This window comes from Protomyctophum parallelum (assembly GCF_964188405.1).
Source record: "Protomyctophum parallelum genome assembly, chromosome: 16".
In the NCBI taxonomy this organism is placed as follows: Eukaryota; Metazoa; Chordata; class Actinopteri; order Myctophiformes; family Myctophidae; genus Protomyctophum; species Protomyctophum parallelum.
Window position 1 is genome coordinate 14754169 of NC_139711.1, and position 21178 is coordinate 14775346.

The 21178-nt window shown below is 43.3% G+C and overlaps 1 protein-coding gene across 1 annotated transcript in view; it reads left to right on the forward strand.

Moving 5' to 3' along the window:
- Positions 1 to 21178, forward strand: part of LOC310873303 (glutamate receptor 1-like) — a gene marked incomplete at its 3' end in the record, with an annotated part of 68248 nt that overhangs the window by 9615 nt on the left and 37455 nt on the right. Inside the window, exons 3-4 of the mRNA XM_083785651.1 lie at positions 9202 to 9441; positions 18587 to 18771. Of these exons, the coding sequence (XP_083641777.1) occupies positions 9202 to 9441; positions 18587 to 18771 (425 nt within the window). The remainder of the gene's footprint in view (positions 1 to 9201; positions 9442 to 18586; positions 18772 to 21178) is intronic.

The following is a 21178-nucleotide window of genomic DNA, read 5'->3' on the forward strand; positions in this document are numbered from 1 at the left end:
ACACACAGGGCGCAGCTGTAACACACACACACACACACACACACACACACACAAACAACCACACACGAGCTGCGTTCGCTTCCCGCGTTTTCGCGTCTTACTTGTTTGGTATATAGATCGTGCGTGTAGGCCGTCTCTACGGAACGGTATGAAGCGAAAAGGAAAGTTCGGTCAATAAACCCCATTTGCTGCTATGGGGTGATCATGAACTGAAAGAGCAAATGGAAATGGAATTGCGCACAAATAACTTATTTGACTATAGGCCATAGCTATAGGCCTACAATTATATAAACACAATGGACGTGGCAGGAACTCGACTTCTGCTGATTATAGGAAAATTACAAAGAGATAGGAGAATAAGGAGAGATGAGGCAGCCTACTCTGTGCCTGCAGACATCTCCATTGAGGTGCGTGTGGCATGTCGTGCGCCGCTCTACCGAACTAATTTGGCACGGCTTACGGGTGCTTTTAAACTCCACTATCGACTTCCCAAATGTATGTGACCAAAATAGCAATTTAGGGGAAAGCGTGCCAACACGCCCATGACCACACCGCCAGGCTTAAATACCGGTGTCGGCAAAATATATAGCGGGTGACGCGGGACGAAAATACCATTAAGGGACAGAAAAAGCTCCTATATTCGTAATTTTCGGGCAGCGGCTGAATTGCGTATTGAATTGGGTAAGGGCTGCGACAAAATTGGAGCCCCTAATCTGCATCTGTCTGTCTGCCTGTGTCTGAAGAGTGAAGATAAGTGACTGTGAAAAGACTGCCAAGTAATCAAATGGCAGGCGTGGGGTTGCCATGGTAAATCAATTGGCTCAGGCAGAGAGAATTCTACAGCTGCAGGGATTTGGGCTCATTTAGCTCACTGCCAGAGCCTTTTGTGGCGGTTCTGGACAACCGTGTATTGGACTGACAGGCAAGCGTCCCATTAACAAACCGTATGTATATAAGACTAATTGGGATCTATGGAAAAGGCCATTTGCACTGTCACTCCAATCTGGCCAGCAGTTTTTCCCCAACTCTCAGAGGGTCTGATCTCTGAGGCGAGCCCCGCTCGATGAACTGAGAACCACTGCGCGGAGGCCCGTCAGCCTGATCAATACAGGATAGATGAGCACGGTGTGGAAAGAGGGAGTGTGTGTGTGTGTGTGTGTGTGTGTGTGTGTGTGTGTGTGTGTGTGTGTGTGTGTGTGTGTGTGTGTGTGTGTGTGTGTGTGTGTGTGTGTGATTCATCCTGGGCAGTCCTCGAGGACGGATTATGTATTAGTACTTGATGCGATGTGTGTAGTTCCTCTCAGGCACGGGGATGCCACGTACAGTATACAGTATACAGTAGGTTATGCAACAGTCAAATAACAGGCACGTTGAAACACACATCTCGTGTTCCTTTTTTGCGGCAACAATAAACCACACACTGTAATACAGTGTGTCTGTATGTATACCAATTCTATAACATGTTGCTGAAGTCACAACCAAATCCCCTTTCTGGGATTACAGTAATAAAGTATCCTTGTCTTTTCTTCTAAATGTACGGGGAGTGGATGGATTAGACCTAAAAACAATACTGATTGGTCACTTTAATATGTTTTGGTTTTCTATGAAATGTTCAAGTCTTTGTACAATAGAGAGAAATATATTCATAGGGATCTGTATGTATGTATTTTGACGGGACAGAGCATATTAATGTACATTACAAACGGATGTAAATACACCGCATTTAGCAAAGATGTAAATCTTCATACACAGTCCCCACACAAAACCTAAAAACAAAACAGGCAGGCAGTGAAGCATGCACATTACTATACGAGACAAAGCATATAAACATACGTACAAGAAACAAAGTACAGTAGATGACCTTTGCTGTTTTCAATTTGTTGAGATATCATATTATGTGAATTCGTTACCATTAAGTTTCATTAAGGTGACATTCACACCAGAAAGTTTTACTGCGATTAAAACGAATCCTGCTGCGCATTGTCAGAAAGTGCACTTTGTTTGGCAGGTGTGAAGGCTCATTCGAATCCTAATGCGTATCAAAGAACCGCATTCTACTCCGAGCAAAAACGGGGGTTTTGCTTCGCTTCCAATCACACTTCATTACGATTCGGTGCAGGTGTGAATGCAATCCGCAGTAAATAAAGGAAATTAAGCAAACAATGTGGCGGGTGAGGAGCAGAACACAGTTGGAGACGGAGAAGGCATATTTTACGCAGCGCAAAGATGTCCCGTTACCGTGGATAGACGTGGTCGAATGAGGAGACTGAAGTCCTGATCGAAATGAGGACATTAATCAATTGCTTAAGGAAACACATAAAAACACTGCAGTGTATTATAGCCTACAGAATATTCTGTCTGTCTGTCTGTGCGTGCCGTAAACATGGAGTGCTGTCACTGTGTGGGGACTGGGGAGTAGGGACTTTCATCTCGATAAACTTATAAACATTTTGCGCTGCTGTCTGTCTATCAATTCAATTCAATTCAAAGGGCTTTATTGGCATGAGAAAACATACGTTTACATTGCCAAAGCAGAAAGAACAGTACAACAATACAGCAATACAATCAAAACAAAAACAAAAATGATGTACTTTGTCAGATTCTTCAATAGATCAACTTCTATGTACCAAGATCACTCGATGCAGGTATAGTGCAGGCATATACACAATGATTAGTCTTTATGGTGGTTGTGTTCCATTTGATATCCTTCTTCTATCACAGCAACTCACAAATCTTGCTGCTGTGTTTGCACATTGTTGTACTTCGCCCAGCAGATATGGGAGTTTTTTGTCATTGGTCATGTTTTCAAAATCTCCGTGTGTGGTTGTAATCTGTGGGAAGTATGTGTCTCTGATGTATATCAGTGCACTCAGCGCTGTGCCTCCATGCCCAAAACAACAGTGCGTGGCTGCGTGCGTCATAGTGAGAGAGAGAGAGAGGGGGGGGTTCAGTCCCAGACGGCACGACACATGCACGTTATGAGTATAATTCTATCACCATAGATTTCACTGTGTAGGCTAGTTTATGAATGGAACACATTGATAAAGGTCCCCCCTGCTGCGTTTCCAATTGCTGCGGATGACAGTGTGAAGGCAAACCGCAGCAAATTAAATATGCAAGAATCCCAATTTATCAGCCCACTTCGAGTCTACCGAAGTATTAGGTGGGAATGTGACCTAAGTTTAGTTTTGTTTTGTTTTTCCTTATAATTTGTTTTAATCTTTGATAAATGTTGTTCTGCTGAAGCAACTGAAATGGGAAGTGCACTCGACATGCTGATGAAACATTGGAAAAAATGCTTCTAGATGTGTGGACAAAACGCAGTCAAGTCCTTCAATATCCATATCATTTTGGTCGTGCATGCTGATTCTGCTCTATTGATTTACTTTTAGCCATGCATGCGTCGTGACTTGGGCAGAGCCATGGCTGAGAGGTGGGGAGGGATGTGGCTTCGGCAATGATTGCCACATTCCTATTGTTGGTGCTGAAGAATGTTATTGAAATATATTACAATAAATGCACCACGCCTGTCTCTGTCTGTCTGTGTGTGTGTGTGTGTGTGTGTGTGTGTGTGTGTGTGTGTGTGTGTGTGTGTGTGTGTGTGTGTGTGTGTGTGTGTGTGTGTGTGTGTGTGTGTGTGTCTCTGTCTGTGTGCGTGCGTGCGTGCAACTTCAGTGCACGGCCTTGAGTCGGTCGGATACACGGTTGTCTACAACCGCCACAAAAGACTCTGGTCAGGCCACACCTATGCAATTTCCAGGCTCTGCCTAAGCCAATTGATTGCCATGCAACCCTGGCCTTATATTATTCCCTCCACCTGACATTTGATTATTCAGTCCACTTTTCACACTCAGTTTGCACTCTTCAGACATTCTCCACACAGACGTTTACCACTGCACAAGGACAGAACGACACTTAAAACGGGTACTATGACAACGGATATAATGGGTATTGTATACTAGGGTGGGGTATGTATTCCCGGGCACAGGTTTAGTTCCTCAACAATAGGCAATATTAGAACAGTTGTCACCTGATTGGCCCAAATTTTGCCACCTTAGCCGTGTGAAAAAGAGGGTGGTATGTATTCCATTGTGGTTAATAATATACATGGGGAATCTGGGTAGAGAACCACCAACAACCCCCCTCCAGCAGAATGCCCCAAAAAACATGGGATGTGAGCGTGGGGAGGCAGGGGGGTGGTTGAGGATTGGAGGTCAAGCTGTCATCACAGACCTGGTGGATTGTGTCAATCAGACTCATGGGAGCTGTGGTTTATTGTGTAGCTGCCGTGTAAGCTGTCTGTTCACAGCTGTGCTGAACGGGTTTGTCCTCAGGGTTCATGGGACATATCACAATGTAGTCGGCTGAACAGGGGACAGGAGACAGGGCACATATGTGTCAAGAAGAAAACAATGAAAGCAGAGAAAACTGGACTGGACCGCAGCCTGCCAGGTGCAGTCTAGGGCTAAGGCTTTTGGTATGATGATTGTGGAGGAGGCATCATGGATTTTCTCAGCAGGGGTCCTGGGAGAAGGAGAGCTGCCCACAGCGGTCAATGTAAATCAGTTAAATCTGGTCCCGGATCAGCACTTTGATCAAGAACAAAAAACATGTAATACATCGTTTACATGAATATAGTCATCATGAATCATACGTAAGCTATGAACATAACAGTGGAATATCTATATAATGAAACTATGCGTATACACTATAGAGTGCTACATCTACATAAAATGCTATCTAAGTTGCATAAGTTGAGCCTATGCATACGCCTGTAAGGTCGTCGAGGCCAGGGCAATTAAGTGCTACAGGATTGGAAAAGGGGGGCATGTTTGCAATATCAAAATACTCAAATGTTAAAAGTTAAAAGTAAAAGTATAAATACTGCAATATAGTAAGTACAAATCTGAAATCAAAAATGTACTTGAGTAAAAGTACAAAAGTATTGACACCAACATGTACTCATAGAAAGTATCCATTGTGCAGAATGTCTTATTTCAAATGTATAATAATCTTTAGAAAATAGCATTGTGAGCATTGTGGGCTGAAGTGGTTAATATATATGTTTTGTAATAATAGGCCTACTCAAAATGTACAATGTAATAACTAGTAACTCATCTTGTGAAATAAATGTAGTGGAGTAAAACACTTGCATTCGAGATGCAGTGGAGTATAAGTAAAAGTATTGGAAATTGTAAATACTCAAATAAAATACAAATACCTCAAAATGGTACTTAAGTAAATGTTACTTTACGCCAATGATCTCTTCACCCTCTAATCGGGCGACACAGTGGCATCGTAACAGTTCATTTACATCTGAGTGTAGAAATGGACACACACACACGCGCACACACACACACACACACACACACACACACACACACACACACTCTCCAAAGGCCTGCTTTGAGTTCACAGACTTTACTGCACAGTTAAAAGAACACTTCTTCTCAGGAGGCTCTGGCATGCTGGGTCCATCTTAAGGTGTGTGGGTTTGACAGTTATGACTTGTGTTAGAATATGACGTGTCTGGTGGGGATGAGGGACAACTTAGCTTGGAGGAGGAGGAGAGAGGGACACTCGCTGGGTTGTGTCAGCTGTCATGTTTTTCTGCAGTGGAAACAGATGTTTGGTCCCCACTTTGTCATGAATCTCAGCTGCTGTAATGAGGAACAAAGCTTGTTAAAGTGCGTTGTGTAACTCATGCAGCCCTGCTAACTCTCACGTTGACGGCACTATAGACAGCAGCTTGTCATCCATACACCACTGTGTGCGCGTGTGGGCGTTGTGCGATGCTAAATGACTGTTCTAGTGTAACAGCAGAGCTGGTATCTCTATAGCAGAATGACGAAGAGAGACCTAGCACCATGTGTACTGGCCTGTGTGGAAAACTGTGGAAAATGCGGCTGTACGTCTCCGGCTAACCTGCCTCTTGTCTGTTAATAGAATGTTATGAATCAGCTGTGGTGGAAAAAAATAAAACTAATTTTGTCCGTTTGTATTCAAGACCCTTATTCTTTCAGTGATGACCCACACTTCATGACCATAGGTGAGAGTAGGAACGAAGATTGCTTGGTAGACAGAGAGCTTTGCCTTCTGGCTCAACTCTCTTTTCGTCACAACAGTGCGGTACAGTGACTGCAATACCACCCCTGCCTCTCCGATTCCCCGGCTGATCTCCTTCTCGGTCCTACCATCACTCGTGAACAAGACCCTGAGAAGTTTTAAAATGTATAAAAATATTTTGAAAATAGCAGATCTACAAACTCACAATGTGTCATTTGTCATATTGGCGATATCGCGACGCATTTCAAATAAATGCAATGTAGTAAAGGTACAATATTTGCCTCTGAGATGTAGTGGAGTAGAAGTAAAAGTATACTCAATTAAAGTACAAATCAAAATTATACTTTATTTTTGCTAAGGACGACGTCTTTTCTAATCAAACCGCAGGAGGCCTTGGCCGTGTACACGTCTTTAAGGCTTTTTTTTATTGATACAAAACTAAAAATCAAAAGCTGCCGTTCACTTCCTTGCATGTTTACGGCTCCAAAAGAATGGCTCGTAACTCCTAATCTAGGGAACTCTCCATGGTTTTGACCAGATGGACAATTAATGTTCTGTCTTCATTTCTGACTTCAGCATGCCTCTCGTTTGGAATATTAACACTTCTAGAGAGACATTAGCGTGACCAGCGTGAGGTCAGAACTCATTATGCCTCCCGGTTTTGGGAACGGAAGGTTTCATATAGTCAAATCTGCCATATCTGCTGGCACTCTAGCATTTATTGCAGAGGAGTGAGTGATGGAGGGATCAGGGCCTTCCCTCTCCCTCCCTCTCCACCTGCTATAGCACTGATGGAGGGATCTGGCCTTCCCTCTCCCTCCCTCTCCACCTGCTATAGCACTGATGGAGGGATCTGGCCTTCCCTCTCCCTCCCTCTCCACCTGCTATAGCGCTGATGCGCAGATGGAGGCATTATGTGCTGAGCGAGGGTTGATCGACCCCCCACCTGGAGCGTTTTGGTCTGGGCCAGGCTCTGATCTTCTGCCCAGGCAAAGTGTTTATTTAGGGGCAGGCGGTGGGGGCTGTGGGGGGGAACCATGATTGGAGGTGGTGAGAGAGAAACAGCCTGGGGGCGAGAGACAGTATAGCTCAGAGCGGGAACCGGGAAGGTGTGAGACAGAGAGAGATGTTATGTTGTGGTGATGAAGGGAGTGCTCTCACACTCTTGATTGCTCTCAGTGTATGCCTCGTAAGATTATTATTTTAAATGCAAATCTTTTTTGCTGGTTTGTTTGTTTGTGTTCTGGCATGTTGTTTGGTTTGTTGTGTACATGTACGAACGCACGCACACACGCACGCACACACGCACGCACACACCTTTCTTCACTTTATGTTAAATACAATCAGCGCCGGGATTTCTTTCAAAATAACAGCTCGGGGTGCCGCGCAGATATGGCCGCTATTACTCTGTAAGCCCTCCCTTCCGTTCCGGACAAAAAACGGGAGAAATATTTTTGCTTGCTTACCTCGCTATCATTGCGATAAAGTCGCTGAATAATCCCTCGCGTTCATATTTTGAACGAGAGGCATGTTGAAGTCAGAAATTAAGAGTTTAGTATATCCATCTGGTCAAAACCACGGAGAACTCCCTAGATTAGGAGATACGAGGCATTCTTTCTGAGCCGTATACAGGGAAGTGAACTGCAACGCACATGCGCAAACAGCCAACCCAAGAAAAAATCTGTATATTTTTCTCTCGTTTGATATCAATGAAAATGCGCTAGGATGTGTACACGTCCTAGCAATCTGTCGTTTGGATTAGCTATGACGTTTCCACATGTCCTATACGGTATAAATAGGTTCATCTCAACTGTCACTTTTTCCTGTGTGTGTGTGTGTGTGTGTGTGTGTGAGACCTCTGCTGTCATTAACATAGCTGATTAGCTATTAGACTGGAGGGACAACAACATGCTCTCTGTTTTTATTAGACAGTTATTAGCCATGGATGGTTGAGTGGAGGAGGATTTGTGTCAGGCAAGTTTATGTCCCTCTCAGAGTCTGTTTGAGTGAACCTTTAACCCACGGCTGATGAAAGTGTTTGCAGGACATGAATATACAGTAGCCTTCATTAATCCTGTCGTCTCTCAAGACAGACGCTCTGATAATCTAGCTAGCATGATGTGTGTCATAGCCCGACACCCTACGCACAACCCAAGCCTAATCCTGACCTCACTGGAAGCCACGGGTGAGTTGTAACCTGCCACACAGGTTCTGTTTTAACTGGCCACGGGTTAGTTTTAACCGGCCGCGCATGTCGGAGGCAACGGTGTTGTCGGACTAATGCCTGCCGGACTGTTAGCATGTCTAACAAACGTATGCATCCCCATCCTTTAATGGTATGCATCCATGTAATGTCTTACTGTGTAACATCCATTTTTGTGGTCTTTTTGGTGACACTTCCAGTAACTCCCTAATCTGTTAAAACGGGTCCTGATGACATTTTGAAAAGCCACTATGTTTTCATAAATGTTATGTATTCTGGTGCATTGCCAAGGGCTATGTCATTTTGGTGTTGGGGGTTATTTTTACACACAAGTTTGTGACTTGTGAGTAAAAATTGCGTTTAGAGAGGTTGTTCACAACAGAATCTGGGTACAAATCATGTGCATCTCCTGGACGGATTGACATTGATTTTAATGCATCATGTCATAGTTCTATGTGACAAAGGATGTACAGTACGTGTTCATAGCAACATCACTGAGGTGTGGATGTGGTGCTTATGCTTCAGTATGATCATGTGTAACTCTGTTTGAAATGTGCTCCTCACATTGAAATCACTGTTTGAAGCCACTTTACCTTGTATTGGTTTTTTGCCTCCTAACATCAGACTCTTTTATCATGCCAGGGAAAAGCACGGCAAAGCAGCACTAGAGAGAGCCTTTTGATCTCTGCGAGAATTCACCATGACAGGTGCACGGTGAAGGCAGAAGATTGCAAAACACAGAATAACAAGAGAGTCATGGATTATTCCACAAACGACGCAAAGATTCAAGCCATAGCTTGAAGGAATAACATTGTCATCATTTCTGTCTCTCCTTTTCCCCACAACTTCCTCTCCCTCCTCTCTATTTCTCCCGCTATCCCCCCTCATGGCTCCTCTCTGTTTCTCCCACTATCATGTCCCCCTCATGGCAGTCTGCTCGCAGTTCTCCAAAGGTGTCTACGCCATCATTGGCCTGTACGACAGGAGGACGGTGAACATGCTCATGTCCTTCTGCGGGGCGCTGCACGTGTGCTTCGTCACGCCGTCCTTCCCCATCGAGGCGGCCAACCAGTTCGTCATCCAGCTGAGGCCCGAGCTCCAGGACGCCCTGGTTGGCGTGATCGACCACTACGGATGGACCAAGTTCGTCTACATGTACAGCTCAGACTCAGGTAGGTAGTCGATAACCAACTGTGCCCATATAATGTATATGCCGAGTGTGCGTTGATATCAGCCTATTTTCCTTCTAGGTTGTGAATGTGAATACAAATCTACATTATCATAATTTATTCCTCTTTCATTCCCAAGGATAAGATATTCATTGGTATGTGTCCCTGCAAAAATCATTACACACAAAACACTGCAATACAGTACACCTTGTTTAAAGGAGAATTCCTTCTCTTTTCTCACCGTAATGTGATCTAGAGGAGAAACAACAACATTCAGAGCGGACCGCAGCTCAGCATGCTCGCTGGGTCTTAGGCTCGTTCGCCTTGTTACAGAAGCCCATTTGGGACAAAACACTGTGCAACGTATTTAGTCATTATGAAAGACATATGTGTAGAATTTTTAATTAATTTTTTGAGCCTTCAAAATAAGCGATTTAGTCTTAGTCAGAGCTACACTGTGCTCTGGATGTTCTGTCATTTTTCACCTGTACCGCACTGTCTGTCTGTCTACCGAAATAACAACAACAGATAAAGTTACGAAAACAGCTAATCCGGAATTCTCCTTTAAATGACAGCTTAGTTCGAGAGTGCACAATCTGGTTCACAGCCAGTGCTCAGACTTGGTGGTTCATCATTGCTATGGCTTCATCAGATCGTAAACCAAAAGGCCAGAAATGGGCGGGGAACAGGGCCGGATTAAGGTTGCTGGTTCAACACCAGGCTCTCGCCCAGGTGTGTGTGTTGAGGTCTATCTGAGCAAGACGTTTAACCACCTCATCATCCAAAGCCATCTGAACAGCCATCAGCTGTGTGGAAACGGTTAAAATCAAATTCCCCTCCCCCAGGGCCCAGAAAATACTCCCCTTTTAGGCTTTTACCCTGGGATGCACTGGCCATGCAGAGAGCTGTCCCACTGCACTGAAGAAAGACACGGTGCCTGCAAGCACCCAAACTGCAGTTAGTCACCCTCTGAATGGGGTCAAATGTAGACATTGCGCGGCACAGACACATTTATTCTCTTCCAGTGTCTCTGCACAGACCGACGACCCAGCCAGGAAAGAAATATTGACCTGGCACCGGCCAACAGATAAATCACACAATGGGAATGAAAGATTAAGCCATTCAGGGCAGAGTTTTTCACAGCCGCCCACATAAGCAGTGTGGCGTTGGACTGTTCTTTTGTCAGCACGTACGTGGTGGGGGTTGAAGAAGAACAGGAATCGTACAATTAGAGCGTGTTCTTTAGGTCGTACAATTAGAGCGTGTTCTCTGAATGCCCCCGAACAAACAGGGAGACAACGGACCTGTCAACAGCACACACCCCTCCTCCCCTGGCCTGATCCAATCAGCTGTAACCTTCCCATAATGCTGTACCATCTGCCCCAAGTGGTGTATGTGTTGAAGCATGACCGTACATGACATGTATGCGTGCCGTGTGTGAGAGGCGAGCATCTGTAGCCTACCTTTTGTTGTGTACCTATGGTCAGTGAAGCGTGGTGCAGCTTTGTTGATAGTCTTGTCTGCCACTAGGATTCAACAGTCTCTGTCCAGAACACAGGCTCGTGTGTGTGTGTGTGTGTGTGTGTGTGTGTGTGTGTGTGTGTGTGTGTGTGTGTGTGTGTGCGTGTGCGTGTGCGTGTGCGTGTGTGTGTGTGTGAATTATTCTACGTATCAAAGCCTTTTACTTTGCTTTGAGGACCACACTGAGACTGAGTCAAAGGTTAGGTCAAAACACTTTAATAATTAAATTTGACGAATTTATTTTCTTTCTCTTATAAATATTACATTTTAAGTCCATTACCTAGAGTGAAAAAATGACAGCAATAAATACATAGCTGTTGCTGTAATTGCAATCTCATAATTGTCTCTGCCACGCCAAAGGCGTCCGTCCGGCCATCCGCCCCGTCTGTCCGTCCACACGCGTGTCCGTCTGTCCGTGTACCGTGCAACTGTGCACACACACCAGAGCAAAACCTCTCACCCAATGTTTTTACATTCGCCTGTCATGTCATGCAGGTCAAACTATGACAAAAACATTTCGTCGACTACCTTTTTTCACTGACAAAAACTAAATGAAAACAAATCTATGATGACTAAAATTATCACTAAATATATTGACAATTTTGTCAACAAATAAAAACTAGACTAAAATGTTAGGAAGTGACTAGTGTACAAGAGATACAGTATAAGTCATTTTACACTTGGTTGCATGCTGAAAATAGCAGATCTACAAGCTCACAACGCATCGCAGCACGACGCGTTGTGATGCGTCTGTCATTACAACGCCATCAAGGCCCGCCAAAATACATTTTAGTCGACTAAATCAACTGTAGATTTAGTCGACTAGAAGCACATGACACTTAGTCGACTAAAACTAGACCAACACTAAAACATTCCAGGTCACTAAAATATGACAAAAACTAAATTCAGTCCAAAGACTATGACTAAACTAAAAGAGAAATTTGCTGCCAAAAACAACACTAGTCGGTATCAGCCGGCACGCGGGAGTCTGTCCCCGTTACAATGCCCTAGACCACTGGGAGATGGAGTCTGTCCCCGTTACAATGCCCTAGACCCCTGGGAGATGGAGTCTGTCCCCGTTACAATGCCCTAGACCCCTGGGAGATGGAGTCTGTCCCCGTTACAATGCCCTAGACCCCTGGGAGATGGAGTCTGTCCCCGTTAAAATGCTCTAGACCCCTGGGAGATGGATTGCTGAGGTGGAGCCCCAAAGGCGAGAGCTCTACCGACTGACTGAGCTAATTGACTCCGCCAGGTGGTGGCAGTAGTGAATTCCTCCTCCTGCTTCCATCTGGTCTCTCTCAGACAGAGACGATGTATTCCGAACCACTACTGATCGGAGCGATATGAGAGATCAACGCGAGACTGGTGACATATTGAAGCGCTGTCACTGCGCAAATGTAAACACAACCTAAGACTACAACTTGAAATTATTATGAAGGTATCAGATTTTTGTCCCGATGCTTCGGGTTCATCGTTTGCTTGAGAGAGACCAGATGCAGGTAGGAGGAGGGAACGTGTGAACTCAATACTGCTGCAATCTGGCGGAGTCAGGTTATGTTTTGAACAAAATGCCTCAAATCATGAATTCAGGGTGCGTTTGACTTGAAACTTTGCACAGTCCCATGACTAGCTCGAGGAAGAAATGCCACCCTTGTCACATCAATAATCAGCTTTCTTGTCACATCACAGGTTTACAAAGTGGGTGCAATTTGTTTTTGTGTATAGTTCCCATCGTATTGTTATTTCCATAAGAAAAAAAGAGAGGGCAACAGGGAAAGGAGATCAAACAACAAAAACAAGAAACAAAACGATCTACATATTTAAACCTGAAATACCTGAGATAAGATATTAGGTGCTAGAAAAACACAGAACAATGACATGTTTTCAAAGCTTGAAGGGAAAAACAAATGTACCTATAATAAACAATATTCAGAAAATGTTTTTTTTTTGTATTTTTGTATTTTTTGTATTTTAGAAGGTAATAAGCTGGTGCTCGGGTGTGCATTTGTTGCCGCTGGCCAAAAGGGTATACTTATGGTGGCCAGATTCCATTATGATATTATTCTCCTAGCTCCTGGAGGCCTTAGGGGGACAATTTGTACCTTGACTAGCCTCCACCAGACTGGCTCTGATTTATTGGTTTGCATCAGCCTGCTAGCTAGCTTCCCTGGAAAAGGCATGGAAGTATTCAGTAGTGCTTTAGTGTTGTTAAAACATAAAATAAAATAATGTAATGTTTAAACAATAAATATAATATAATATAATATAATATAATATAATATAATATAATATAATATAATATAATATAATTAGGAGAAACGCATGACGTTAAAGAAAAAGGAAGAAAAGGAAGCAAGTAATTATATAAGGACTGCAGGCCAGGACAGTTCCTTCTGATGAAATATGATAATAAGCATATCCATGTGTTGCTCCAACACTCTGTCACATGTCTGTGATGAAAAAGAAACAACTTTCAATTCCATTAATCTTCTAAACCTACACATTCTCACTTTTCACTGTCATAAAGTTATATTGTAGTGCCGAGTTGGCTCAACATCTTACCATGCGGAACTGTACGAATAAAACTAAAACTAAGGCTAAATAAATTGACAATTTCGTCAACAGATACAAACTAGACTAAAATGTTAGTGAGGGACGAGTGGAGATCCAGTAGAACTAAAAGTCAAGTAATTTCCTTGGTTGGTTGCGTTCCGGTGTTGGACTCATCAACATTTAGTTGACTAAAACTAGGCTAAAACTAAAATATTTCAGATGACTAAAATATAAATAAAATAAAATGAAATAAATTAAAAACGACTATGACTAAAACAAATAAAAAAAACAATTCTGTCAAAAATCAACACTGGTGCGCGTGCCTGCCTCTTGTGTGTCCATCAATGCTTTTGCATCGTGCGTGTCGGCCAGAATGGAGAAATCACCCCTCAACTACATCTGCCAGAAATATGGGGCCTCGGGGCGGGCTTCCCTCCCCTACCCCTCCCCTACTGGGCGAGGTTTCTTTCTTTTTAGATGAGTTGGGCGTTGTCATATTCTAATACAGACCAAATGCCCTATCTCAGCACCGGCCACAGTGGGGTGCCTCGCTAATCATTAGACTCCCAACCCACACCTCCTGCTATATTGAATCCTGCTTGCGCCACGATTTTTGTGCCAACCGCAAACAACTTACTTTTGCCGATAATAAAGTAAAGTTTTAAACAGCCATCAGTCCGACATGCGTGGCCGGTTAAGACTCACCCGTGGCTTCCCTGTGAGATTAGGGTTAGGGTTAGTAATGTAACCGTAATGTAAACATACATCGCTATTTATCATAATGCATTATTATTATGGTATTTCTGTCAGAAAGGCAGTTACCAGACTGCTATTGTCAGAAAGCAATTTATCACAACTGTGGCTTCCGCGTGCAGTGCCACTCAAAGTGACTGCTGGGTTTGGCGGCTGGATGCAAGGGGTTGGGCTACTATGTCTGGCAGATATAGTTGAGGGGTGATATGTACATTGTACATGTACATTGTGCGGCCTCACTTGTGGAGCTCTCCATGGTGCTGAAACAAGAATCAGACACGGCAATGGTCCCCAGTCCCCACTGGCCTTACGCATGGACATAATCGACCACCCACTGTGTTCCCATGCATGTCATCGATTTCATGGCTCCCATTTAAATCTGTTAGTGCCACGGACTACGATTATTCACCCGTGAGAAGCACTGAATGAGAGCGTGGCAACATGAAACGGCCCATAGGTTTGCGGGTATACCTTTCCAGATAATGCATTTCAATACTGTATTTTACCTGCTAAATATGCAGCCCTATACAGGATCATTTCCTCCCCACTCCGCTGCCATGTTACCGTGGTCACACATGTATTTACAACTCCTTTAGACAGGCCTCCTTTTCCACCAGGGCTGAACCGGCCCGGTTTTTAGTCCATGAGCCAGAGCCTCCCAAATTGGAACATTATTAATTGAGTGGTCAATAGCATACCTATATTAAATTGTTTATAGGATCAATACAAGTACATTAAGCCATTTAGGCCTGACCTCAAAATTAAAAAAAGATCTACTAAATCCTCCAGTTTTCTGAAATAAATATTTTCACGATTTTTCAATAGCTAAATTATAACATAATGTTTAAAACACCAAAAGGGATTCCCGCCCAAAATGGGTTAATATATGATAACCCTTACACAGGAGTAATATTATGTATTAATAGTCGAATACCAAAAATCAGCATTGGTAAATGCCCTAATGAGGGTGTTGCAATGCAGACTCGTGCTTTGGAATGCCCTGTGTTATGCTCTGCCATTTGTAGGCATGTCATACTATAGGCGACCGTACGGCAGAATTAGGAACAGATTAGGCAAAACAGCAGAACCCGTCAAGCTCACAACGCATCGCCATGCATTGTGACATGCCTGTTGCGCGGCTACGCTACGGACCCGAGGAATGTGATTGGTTTTGCATCCACCAGTGGCGGTGCGTGTAACGGTAACGGCTTACAATCACACATTGTAAATCGAGAGACAGAATCAATGTGTTCGCTAATTGCCTCTTTATTTCCTGTGTCAGCCTGAATATTCAGCCCATTGGCTTTGCAAAAATATCACGGTGCATTAGCAGCCTATCAAATGAGTGCTACAAGGGGAGCGGGGCTGTGTGTAATTGGTGCCGGGAGGATGTCAATCTGACTGTGATCATGCCATATCCCACCTGCACGCACGACCTGATTATCAGTGGTGGAAAAAGTACTCAATGGTAAAAGTATCAATACTACAATATAGAAATACTCTGTTACAGGTAAAAGTCTAAAAGTAGAAAGTACTCGTTATGCAGACTGTCCCATTTCATGTTTTCAAATGTATAAAAGTCTTTTGAAAATAGCAGATCTACAAGATCACAATGTGTCACATCACGACACATTGTGAGCTTGTAGATCGGCTACTTGCAAATGGCCGAAGTGAAGTGGTTAATGCATGTTTTGTAATAATAGTCAAACTATATTAAGTAAAGTTTTCAAATGAATGTAGTGGAGTATTTATATATATTTGCCTCTGATATGTAGTGGAGTAGAAGTAAAAGTACTGGCAAATGGAAATACTCAAGTAAAGTACAGTACAGTACAGTGCAGTATACTTAATTAACCCATTTTGGGCGGGAACCCCTTTTGGTGTTTTAAACATTATGTAATATTTTAGCTATTGAAAAATAGCAGATCTACAAGCTCATAGCGCGCCTTGTAGGTCTGCTATTTTTGAAAGATAAACACAGTTAGTTACTTTCCACCACTGCTGGTTATGTGTTAGGCGGGTGTTGATAGGGAGGTAGGATTGTTCAGCCCAGAGCTGTAAGAGCAGTGATGATAACTCACCTGTACACACCTGTGGGCCTAATGAACTGTCTACACTCCCTGCACTTGGGTTTTCATTCTGACGGATATGTTAATCAGATACAGATCTGCAGGGTTTCTGTGGGAGGAGAGCTGTTTGGGGTTGTTGTGCTCTGTTGTGTTCATTTGTCTTTGAGCGCGTACAGTAATGGAACGGTGCACGCTCTGAAGCCAGACACATCATTTGTTCATGTCCCATGTTGTGGAAAGAAATTGCTTTATGTAAAGTCTTACAGACGGGCAGTGGTGGGAAAAAAGTACTCAAATGTTTTACTTAAGTACAAGTGTCAATACTGCAATGTAGAAATACTCTGTTACAAGTACAAATTCATAGGCCTCACTCACACCTTCGCAACAGACTGATGTATGCTTGTTGTATACAAAGGGTGTGATACATCTTGCCCCAATGCATTTCCAATGGGAGTCACATGGTTTGACACAACATTTGTGTTGTATGAGGGGGAGGGGGGCAGTCGAAACACAGCCGAAAGCCATACAACAGCTTGTATCAAACCATGTGACTTCCATTGGAAATGCATCGGGCGGCCATGACACTTACATCTTGCTTACATCTAGCATGCATCAATGTTGTATGCTAGATCGAAAGGTGTGAGTGAGGCCTTAATGTACTGCTAACGTATTGGCTTCTAAATGTACTTTAAAGTAGCCTACTAAAAGTACTAATTGTGCAGAATGTGAAGTTTTCAAATATATATATATATAATATTTTGAAAATAGCAGATCTACAAGCTTGTAGATCGGCAGCTTTCAAATGGCTGAAATGTATATAGGGCTGACGTGGTTAATGTATGTTATTGTTTTGTAATAATAATCAAAATCTCCAAAGAAACTAGTCACTAAAGTTTTCATATAAATGCAGTGGAGTAAAAGACCAATATTTGCCTCTGAGATGTAGTGGAGTAGAAGTAAAAGTATTGAAAATTGGAAATACTCAAGTAAAGTACAAATACCTCAAAATTGTACTTGAGTATAAATAAATGTACTTTACACCACTGGTTGTGAGCCGTGTTCATTTGTCTTTTAACGTATACAGTAATAGAACTATGCTGCTGTCCCGTGTTGTGGAAAGAAATTGCTTCATGTAAAGTCGACGAGTCATCCATAACTTGGTGGTCACGTTAAGATGGCAACCCTGTAAACAGTTCACCGGCTTATACGGTTAACTCTTCGTTGTCATCACGTCCGATGTATTCAGGGACCCCTACTCCCGACTCCCCATATGGGGGTCCAGTTTTGGTGCACTATAGTAGTGAGGATTTCGGACACTAGCCTACTCCTGATATAATATGCAGTGGACTAATGCTATTGTAGTGACAATTGCAGTCCGGAATAGTCAGGCAAATGGCAAAAATAAAATAAATGAAATAGAAACTGCCCTGTAACATGGGAGTGGACGGGAGTGTTTTTGCGACCACGTGATCTCCTGGTTCCTGGTTTCAATGAGACTCAAACGATGAATCATACTGTATAGGTCTGCGATTCACATTTTTGATATTTGAGGTATGGATGTAGCGCATGCACCAGTGTGGGTTGGGCAGAGTTGCAGCATGGATGAGCACGGCATATGGAGTCAACAGACGAGGTTGAAAAGATAATAGTCTTCCGTGCCAGACTGTTGCCTCTCACAATTTTCACATGCTTGTCATACAGTCTGGAGCACGGAAGCTCTGATCATGAGCAAGCGATAAAGCGGAAGTGAAGCCTCCTCCCCACTTCAATTTCGTCTTTTCAGCAAATTTATCGTAACTCATAGAACGCCAAGAACTTAATTAACGTGGTTTTTATGAACTCCCGGAGCTCGTAGCATGACTTGTTAGTCGATTGACCTTCAATCCATACCTCCTGGGTTCCAATCCTGCTTACGCCACTATTTTTGTGCCAACCGCAAACGACTTTTTTTTGCCGATAAAGTAACGTTTTAGACTGTGGACGGTTAAGACTGAGGCCACGGAGTCCGACATGAATGTCCGGTTAAAACTACGGTTAAGGTTTTGGGATAGGGATAGTAATGTCCAACATGAAGTACATTATGTTCACCCGTGGCCGTGGATTTGTGCAGTGCCACTCAAAGTGACTACTGGGTTGGGCTGCTGATGCAACTATGCACTATGTATGTCAGAAGCCGTTGATACAGGTCTGATTTCGCCCCACGGTCCCTTGCTTCCACCTGACCTCTGAACCCTTCTCCACCCTCCCAGGACTGTCTGTTCTCCAGAAGCTTCTGGACACGGCGGCCGAGAGGAACTGGCTGGTGACCTCGGTCAACGTGGAGACGATGACGGAGGCCTCCTTCCAGAAGGTGTTCCAGGACCTGGACAAGAGGAAGGAGGGACAGATCATCATCGACTGTGAGACAGAGAGGCTCACCGGCATCCTCAAAAAGGTCAAGAAAAGCTTCCCACTGTCTGCTGTTGCCAGGGTGCTATTTTTACTCGCATAATGTGGCACTGCAGCCATGCATTTATACTTTACCTTTTACTGCCATGGTAGTTTGATTTATTTGAATTTTAGAAGCCAGTCCACATACCCTACCTTATTTTCCAGACATGACATCACACCTTTAGCCAAAATTGAAAAAAACACATTTATTCTTCCACAAAGGCACAGTGCCAGGTTTTTGCAGGTGCTTATCAGATGAACAAAGGAGGAAGGTTAGAAAAATGGCCAAGCTGTGTTTAGTCTCCTGGAACATCAAAGGACAGGAGAGATAAATAACATGGAGCTGACTAGGGCTTTCACTTCTAGTGAGTTTTACTAGTTGCCTAGTTTACTAGTCGACTAGTTGTTTAACTACCTATTATGTAAAAAAGAAAAGAAAGAAAATTTAAAATAATAAATGGATTTACTAGTCGACTAGTTGAATAGTCGAATAGTAAATTAAAACATATTTTTTTTTGCTAGTGCTGACATTTCACCACTCTATACTGCCATAGGTTCCTGATCCTGTCCACACACACACACACACACACACACACACACACTCCCAAGTCTGTAGCAGGCACAGGGCGAGTGTTATTGATGGCCTGGTGTGCACAGTTAAGGTTATTGCATCAGTTCCCACCAGTTTACAGGAGCTGAGCCTGAGAAGTTCTGCTTTCAGACAGCAACCATCCATCACACACATCTGCTTCAGGCATGTACGCACACACACACACGCACGCACGCACGACGCACGCGCGCACACACACACACACACACACACACACACACACACACACACACACACACACACACACACACAAGCACACACACTCCCGAGCCTCCTTTGCCCTCTAAACCAGCTGCAGTTCTCAAACCTTTGCATGCCAAGGACCCCCAAATTGTATGTATTTGGCCCCGGACATTATTGTACATTATGGTCTGTCTGTCTGTCTGTCTGTCTGTCTGTCTGTCTGTCTGTCTGTCTGTCTGTTTTCCGCCAGGGATGCCATACAATATTTGTTTTTCAAATATTTCAAACCTATTCCACATTTCTATTTCAAGATTCTCTTGAAAATAGCAGATCTCACAAAGCGTCACATCTATTTTCAAATGCCCGTTAATCATTTTGTTGGGGACCGCCTGCAATACCCCCCCCCCCCCCCCCCCAAGGACCCCTGCGTGTCCCCATAACCCACTTTAAGAACCACTCCTTTAAACTGCAGTAGAGGCTCCAGTGTTCATCTGGTACCAGAACACAGCTCTTCTTTCAGATAACACCACTGACAGCATCTCACCTTAGACAGAGAGCATCCACAGAATACATAAGTACGCTCCTGAATGGATTGATTGATTGATTGATTGATTGATTGATTGATTGATTGATTGATTGATTGATTGAATAACAGACTGTTCTCGTGGTTGAAGTTTTTTTCCCCTTTTTTTAATAAATATTTAAATATTTATAACATTAGTCTTATCAAACATATTTAGTGATAATAGGAAACATTTGTCCATAGGGAGGCCGGATTGAAAGTGGTTAACCAATTAAAAAAGCTTGTGACTAAGAATCTCATAAAACAGATCTTTCTTTTTATTTTTTACTTTTTATTTTTTCATTTCATGAATACATGCTATGCCCCGTACCCCAGAACTTCTTTGCCTTTTGTTTTCCTATTTTGAAAACATTCAAAACAGTTTAAAAAAAAAAAAAGAGAAAAAAAAGGCAAATAAGTTTAGGGATAAGGGGTATAGGACTGGCGAAAATAGGGCCCTAAGAGTTTTGGACGTACAAGATGTCTGCTGAAAGCTGTAAAATGTTCCTCAGAGACATTTCAGGCTGAGAGTTCATCGTGTAAGCACTATGAAGCTGTACTTACATCCCCTGCATCTCCATACAACACACTGCAAAACCCTGAGCATTCATTTAACTCTCTGGGGGTGTACAAATGGGCCATTCCACACTCAAATGAGCAACTCATTTAACTCAGGATTTGACTGTGTAGATATTCCAAGCCCCAGGCAGAGCTTCAGGGCCTGCTGTGTGCTGGGGTCACCATTAATAACAAATGCCACCGCCTGCCATCCACCCGAGCAGCATTGAACATGCACGCACGTGCACGTACACACAAACACACGTACACTCGCAGATATGTTAACATGTTCAAGCAAATATGTAACCACACCACACATAATGGTAAAGTGTGCAGTGGTGGAAGAAGTGCTCAATTGTTGCGTCTAAGTAAAAGTATCAATACCGCAGTGTAGATTACAACTACTCCATTACAAGTAATTATTCAAATCAAAATGCACTTGAGTAAAAGTACAAAAGTATTGGCATCAACATGTACTTAAAGTACCAAAAGTAGTAG